Below are 7,825 nucleotides of genomic sequence, written 5' to 3'. Positions count from 1 at the left end.
TGGCATCATCCCTGTTGCTAAAAAACACCAAACATTTTTCTCTTGGTTGGCTAACTAATTACAAATATTGTTATTTTCTCCTTTTCATTTTACCAACACCCCCTACCCAGTGAAAAAGAATCTCATGATTGTGTTTCTGTAGTTCAATATAAGTTCAATAAACACTGCACCACGAGGGCTCCAAAAGAAATACTATAGAAATTAGAGAAAATATTTTAGAAGATTACCACACAGATCATTTGGTAGCTCAACAAGCTGTGAATTAAAATATAAAGTGATGTACCAAAGCTAAATGGCATGCTAAGTGGGAAAAATGCATATTTTTTTTATAAGAACATGTCTAGAAACATAAAAATTTCTTTTAAAAAAGAATTAAATAGAATCTAAATATAAGGCAGAACAGTTTTTTGCAAATTAATAGATATTAAGAAATGTTTTCAAAAATGACTTGAAATTGTGTTTGTAAGTTTCTTTTCATTATGTCTTACAACAATCAGTATATTTTGCTGTTGTTGTTAGGTGCCATCGAGTTGGTTCCAACTCATAGCGAGCCTATGTACAACAGAACGAACCACTGCCTGGTCCTGTGCCATCCTCAAAATCGTTGTTATGCTTGAGTTCATTGTTGCAGCTACTGTGTAAATCCAACTCGTTGAGGGTCTTCCTCTTTTTCGCTGACCCTCTATTTTGCCAAGCATGATGTCCTTCTCCAGGGACTGGTCCCCCCTGATAACGTGTCCAAAGTATGTGAAATGTAGTCTTGCCATCCTTGCTTCTAAGGAGAATTCTGGCTGTACTTCTTCCAAGACAGATTTGTTCGTTTGTTCAGTATATAGTATAAACCAAAAAACCAAACCTATTGCCATCGAGTCAGTTCCAACTCATAGTGACCCTATAAAACAGAGTAGAACTGCCCCATAGGGTTTCCAAAGAGCAGCTGATGGATTTAAACTGCCGACCTTTTGGTTAGCAGCCAAACGCTTAACCACTGCACCACCGGGGCTCCGTATATAGTATAAGAAACCATATTATTCACCGACTGATAATATTGATCAATTCCCAATAACCAACTTGTTTCACTTTCAGCATACAAAAGATAAAGTGCAGCAAGGCTTTAACATTTGACAAATACTCAGAGAAGCTTCTCGCTTGGATCTTACAACTCAGGAAAAAAAGAAAGAAAAATGCAACTTACACTCATCTCGGAATCTGGGTTCGGCATTAGGCCCAACTCTACCAAATGTTTTTATGATCTCTGAATGCAAAGAATGCTGGTCTTGATACTGAGGATCTTCCAGGAAAGAAGCCAGCTGCATTTTCACTCTTTCCAGCAACTTAAAATTGGATAATATACAGTCATTTTATAAAATATTAAGAATGAGTACAGTTGTTAAACATGGCTTGCAGTAGAGGATTGAAACAATTTATATCAACATGATATTAGAAATTTGGAATTAAATAATTATTTAGTCTTCTGGCTCAGAAAAGCTTTTAAATCTTTGCGTATGCTTGTAATTTTTTTTTGAGGGGGGCTTAGAAAATATAAATATTCTCTGACAAATTGTAAAAACAAAAGAAGTTTCACAATATTTAGGGAAAAGGAGAGAAGTTTATGATGATTTTGTAACTAAAATATAATTCTTAAGGCACAATGTAAGTTACCCGATTATTCACCTTCTGAAAGCAGTGAGTCATTAATGACTTACATCTTACTCACATTTCCCTAAAAGACATTTTTATTTTAGGATTTAAGAACATGTTGAAATTCTGCTAAGACAGCAAGCTTTGCAGAATGCTGTGCTCTTTTATGTTGCTTCACCAGCAAAATATTTAAGTGGAAAAATGGAAAACATTTCTTTCCATAACTAACAAAGTTGTTTAATTTTTGTATTAATTTTACTTTTTGCATTGAAAAAATCTGTACGACAAAGGAAATTTATAAAACAGTTTTTCCTTTTTTGTAAAGAAAGATGTCTATTATTAAATGGAAAACTTGGTTTTTTTGATGAAGTGACTAGGTAATGTATATACAAATGATTTATTTTCTAACTTATAGGATTTTTCATTTGTATAAGGACAAGTATGATTTGGTAACAAACAGTGAAATTCTATATTAATTTTGACAAGTGTCTTGTAGTTAATGTTGCTGACAGAACTTAACAAACGTGAAATTACATCAGTTTCAGGATCAAAATATGATCTTAAGGAGAAAGAACCTGGTGATCCTGAAGCCACGAGCAGAGGGTTTTTCACAGTGATGTACACTGCTTTCACTAGATGACTTTTGGAGCTTCACATGAATGACACAGTTATCATTCCATTTGTGAAACTGAGATAGGTTTTGTGTCTTCAGTCTGTGAAAACTGACTGAATTTCATCAGAAATTTAGGTGGACTTGCCCAAAAATCTCCTGGAGAATACAGGGCTTTTGAACTAGATCTAGTTTAAAGAATCAATTAGAACCGCAATGTCTAGCTGGGCTTAAAATAGAACATCTAAGGGTTAGCCTACACTTGATTTTCTACTTGAAGAAAAGGACTAGAGATTTCCCAAGGATATGGAAATACACTTTGATTAGGCTATCATGTTTTTAAGTATTGAGATTCTCCTCTGGCCCATAACTAAGAAATAAAATGAAAGATATGATGCCTGCCCCCTCTTTCCCCCAGTACTTATATGGTAATGTGTCATCATTGCCTCAACAGTAGATAAACATAAATAAATTTCAATTATTTCCTACCTCTCTTTGAATAACTGTTTCCATAATAGTGCCAAAGGCTGGAATTGTGGCAATCCTGACAGAGCTGTTAGAATAAAACAATAAAGAAACTGAAACTTTCTTTGAGATGAAAAGTGAGTATTATTAAAATATGTACCAAAGTAAGTATAAGGTAAATATACTGTATTAGTCTCTAGCAATGACAAAATTAAAAAAAAAACAGAAAAACAAAAAACAGACCAAGAAGAATGCTCAAAAAGACAGACAGGATAACTTAAGGTCGCAGTCTGTGAAACTCACAATTCCGGATCACTGGACAAGGTAACAAGGGCCGGAGCAACCCGCTTGTCAACTAACGCTTCACTCATGCCTCGAAGAGTCAGCTGCAAACCAGTCAACATGCAATAAAAAATGGTTTGGTAAACTGGAATGAGAACTGGGTTAGCTGTGACTGAGGATGGGCAGGCAGACTCATTGGCCTTTCTTGGTTTAGTCACCCACATGAGACATTAAAATGTTAAGCCTCTGGTTCATGCCACTACACTTACTGGTACAACCTGTTAGTGAGATTAGCAGAGCATCCCTTCTTGGCTTGAAAGAAACAGACCATCAGCATGTTTTAGATTTTGGAAGTGTTTATTGAGGACTAATATTATGCCAATTTTTTTCCTTCAATAATGGTCTCCAAATTACGCTTACTGTGAGTTTTGACTTTAAAACGTGACTACTAATGTGTTTGGTTTTAAAATCAATGTGATTAGTTTTAATCCAGGAAGCATAATCCAATATTACTATTTTTAAGAATTTTGAATTTAAAAGCTGATGGTTATTTCTTGACAGACAAATTTTGAAAGGGATGCTGAATGTAAAAGGCAGGTACGGCACTTACATTTCAGGGTCACTGGAGAGAGTAATGAGAGCAGGAACAACCCTCTGAGCTACCAGAGTCTCATTCACCCCCTTCACCAACAGCTGATTGGTCAGCACAGGGGGGATTCACAGGTGATGCACGGAAAGAGCAGACACAGTGCCATGGGAAGAAGAGAGGCACAACCAAGAGAAAGAGAGAAAACACAAAAGCAAAACCAAAATTAGAAGCTAAGCAAGTATTGCTACTAGAGTGCTTTACAAAGGCAGAGAATGCTTAGGAGGAAAATAAAGCTTATACAGTCTAGCAGTCCACAAAAAAAGAGTTTGCCACCAATTCAATGGCAGTTTGTCCTTTTGGTCATTGTCTACACAATTCCCACATTCAATTAAAATATAATTTAAAAGAAGGTATTCCTTATTATTTTCTAAAGGGGCTAAAAAGAAGACACCTACTGGGTTCTGTGGTTAAAATTCTCAGAGTAAATTTGGTGTGATTTTATTATGACCAACAAGGTACAAACTGGACTGTTTTATAACCAAAGTGAAATGGCTAGAAGCTGCCACAAAACTGCCTATGATGCTCTATAACAAGTAAATTTATAATACATGTGGGAAAATTCCCAATCTGTTAAAGCACATAGCTTTCTTTTTTGAGGTGCAGAGATACAACGCAGCCTAGTGGAAAGTATCACGCTTGGGAACCAAATCTGGGTTCAGGTCCCAGCTCTCTACTTGTTAGCCATATGGCCTTAAGTATATTATATAATCTCCTGGGACTCTGTTTCCTCATCTGAAAATGGTGATATTATCATCTACTTTAAAGGACTGCTGTATTATTAACTTGCACCTAATACTGTGTCTGACAAAGACTGGGCACTCAAGAAATGATGTTGTATGCTGTTGAGTCGATTCTGACTCATAGCTACCCTAAATGATGGAGTAGAACTGTCCCCCACAGGGTTTCCTAGGCTGTATTCTTTATGGGAGCAGACTGTCAAATCTTTTCTCCCACAGAGCCACTGGTGGGTTCAAACTCCCGACCTTTTGGTTAGCAGCCAAGTGCTTAACCATTGTGCCACCAGGGCTACTCAAGAAATGATAGTTTTATTATTATTATGACTACCCTAAGAGTATAAGACTTGTGATATATTTGGGAAAAGACATTATTTAACTTTTAAGTTTTTGATTGGACCATACAGTTAACATTTTATGCATAGTTCTTTGTTCTACATTTCTCTAAAAGCACAAATACATTTTAAAATAAATACAATGAATATAATTTAGATTAGCTCTATAATCCACTCATAAAAATAATTCATTCAGCAATCAACCCCACATTGTGAAAGAATATTAAACAACATGCCTTTGTTTTTAATAAATATTAGTGAATTTTATGAGTTACACAGAAGAGCAAACCCCTTCCTAATCCTACAGTCTCAATTTTAAAATGTAAGCACAAATTAATCTTAAACGCTAATCAAACTGTTCACCTTGTAATGCAACTAGTCCTCATAGGAGATCTAAGATGCTGTGGAATTTTTACTACAAAAACCCATCACTGTGTGCATGTTAAGACATTCTTCCTACACAACACAATTAGAGAGAACAGAGCTCACTTTATTTTCAAGCGTCCTAATTTTGCAGTGGAGCCCTGGTGATGAAATGGTCAAGGGCTCAGCTGCTAACTGAAAGGCTGGCGGTTTAAACCCACCCAGTGACTCCGATCTGCTTCTGTAAAGATGATAGCCTAGGAAACCCTATGGGGCAGTTCTGCTATGTCACATGGGGTAGCTATGAGTTGGAATTGACTCGACAGCACCCAACAGCTGTAACAACAATTTTGCAATAATAGGTTATCATTTAACAACTAACTCACTTTATAATCCACTTCAATACTCTGAAATAATTTTTATAAAGGACCAAAGATAATTGAGCAGGAATAAATGACAGGAGATCTTATTACCTTAAACATTACACATGTCAGAAAGCAACAGAACAAGGAAGTTCAAATATATTATTGTTATACAAAGGTATTTGAACATGTTGTTTATTAATAGCCTAGATTAATAAAAGAAAACCACTTTCTTCTGTATCATTTTATAAATAAGATGGTTTAAATATGAATCAGTATATCTTGAAATATCTGCTATCTTGCTCCAGTTGAAAGAATTAACCAAAAAATAAAAAAACCAGGATAATTTAGGGGAAAAGCTAATTTTTCATTGTTCTGGGGTCTCTAAGCTCCTTCCTTACAAAGCTGGAAAACAAAAAAAACCAATAGATTTAAAAGCTATCAATTATTACATACCTACTAGTTTCTAAGCACTTTACATGAAATATATCATTTGATCTTTACAGCCTTATGAGGTAAGTACAATTATCAATTTTAACAAATGAAGAAAAACTGAGTCTAAGAGAAGTAAAATAACTTGTCCAGGGTTTTAGAGTTAATAAGTAGTAGAGCGAGGACACAGACTCAGTCAGGTTCAACTTAAAGTCCAGGTTTTTTTTGAGATTTGGTCTAATGTTACATGCTCTATTTCCTCATGGTTGATATAAGAAAACATATATGAAGTTCTTTTCTGCATCTTTTGCAGAAATTCATTATGTCACACTAGGAGTCAAATGATAAAGTCCCCTTATAAATTAATTTCTATTAATAATTTGCTACTTCAAAAAGTAACATAATGCCTTTTATTTAACAATGACAATAATATGACCGATTGAGTTTCCCCTTTATGTTCTGCCATTTGAAAACTCAGAGTTAAATTTAGTGTTTAATTTCAGTAACTATCTCATATTAGCTTTCTGGAATATCTATTTCTTACTTTCTTCTTTACTTATTCTTATTTTTTAAATTTATTTTTTATTATTGTATTTTTCCTTATTTTAACTGCCTTAGTTTTATGTTTTATTTTGAATTAACTCACCTTTTGGGAAGCAGGCATAATTCAAAATTATAAAGTGTCAGCATCAAAAGAAATATCATGAACCATATTTATTCTTTTAGTACAGTTTTGTCCAAAATAAGGATCATTGACAAAAAAGTAACTTTAATTTATCCTACTAATCACTTTCACTGACATATGCTCAGTGAAATTTTTTTTGTCATAAATGAATTAGAAAACACATTGAAATAACTCTCTCAAACTAAACTCAGAAGTTAATAATCAATCTGAGAGAACACTGAAAATTGTTTAAGCATAGGCATAGTTTCCACACCAGCACTGACAGCAAATATAGAAACCAAAATCAGTCTAAAGTCACTTATAAGAAATAAGGCAAAAAATAAAAAGCAAAAAGGGAGAATGCTTCATCTTATTTATTTAAATTATTCTCATTCTTATGGTGTGCTTCACTAATATGTACATACATTTCAGAAACAAAAGGTTGAAGAGAAAGAAATAGCTTTTATGGTCTAAGAATAAAATCCTATGAAGAGAATGTATTAAAGAAACAGTTCCTCATTTAAAAGGATGCCTTTTTTTTCCCCTCATGGTAATGCCCCTTTTCCAGCATAGTGAATAATAAAAAAATTATTTGTACCCAGAAGGAACTTGTACTAGGCATCAATTTTTAAATTTGGCCTTCACCTTGACAGAAAAAACTTGATCTATAGGTTTTTTTTTTTTAATCAAATACGTATAGTAACTGAGGGAATAACATGGAGAGGATTTTCCCCTTCTTGATAACAGTGAAGTTTCCTTAGAGTCCATGAATCTATTTTACATATTTAAAAGTTTTAGAAGGCATAAATTTTAAATATTCAGAAGGGATGTGGAATGAGGGATATCATTGCTGATGTCAGATGGATCCTGGCTGAAAGCAGAGAATTCCAGAAAGATGTTTACCTGTGTTTTATTGACTATGCAAAGACATTTGACTGTGTGGATCATAAAAAATTATGGATAACATTGCAAAGAATGGAATTCCAGAACACTTAATTGTGCTTATGAGGAATTTGTACATAGGTCAAGAGGCAGTCACTGGAACAGAACAAGAGGATACTGTGTGGTTTAAAATCAGGAAAGGTGTGTGTCAGGGTTGTATCCTTTCACTGTGCTTATATAATCTGTGTGCTGAGCAAATAATCTGAGAAGCTGGACTACATGAAGAAGAGCAGGGCATCAGGGTTGGAGGAAGACTCACTAACAACCTGCATTACGCAGATGACACAACCCCGCTCGCTGAAAATGAAGAGAACTTGAAGCACTTACTGATGAAGATCAAAGACGA

The 7,825-nt window shown here is 34.5% G+C and overlaps 1 protein-coding gene across 1 annotated transcript in view; it reads right to left on the bottom strand.

The window, feature by feature from the left end:
- The window catches only part of RELCH (RAB11 binding and LisH domain, coiled-coil and HEAT repeat containing), a 145,286-nt gene that overhangs the window by 18,270 nt on the left and 119,191 nt on the right, over positions 1-7,825 (bottom strand). The window contains exons 23-25 of the mRNA XM_023733945.1: positions 3,020-3,102; positions 2,741-2,804; positions 1,179-1,334 (exon numbers count right to left, since the gene is read on the bottom strand). Coding sequence (XP_023589713.1) covers positions 1,179-1,334; positions 2,741-2,804; positions 3,020-3,102 — 303 coding nt within the window. The remainder of the gene's footprint in view (positions 1-1,178; positions 1,335-2,740; positions 2,805-3,019; positions 3,103-7,825) is intronic.

Source organism: Trichechus manatus, unplaced genomic scaffold (assembly GCF_000243295.1).
Source record: "Trichechus manatus latirostris isolate Lorelei unplaced genomic scaffold, TriManLat1.0 scaffold00063, whole genome shotgun sequence".
In the NCBI taxonomy this organism is placed as follows: Eukaryota; Metazoa; Chordata; class Mammalia; order Sirenia; family Trichechidae; genus Trichechus; species Trichechus manatus.
This window is presented reverse-complemented; position numbering and strand designations above follow the sequence as displayed.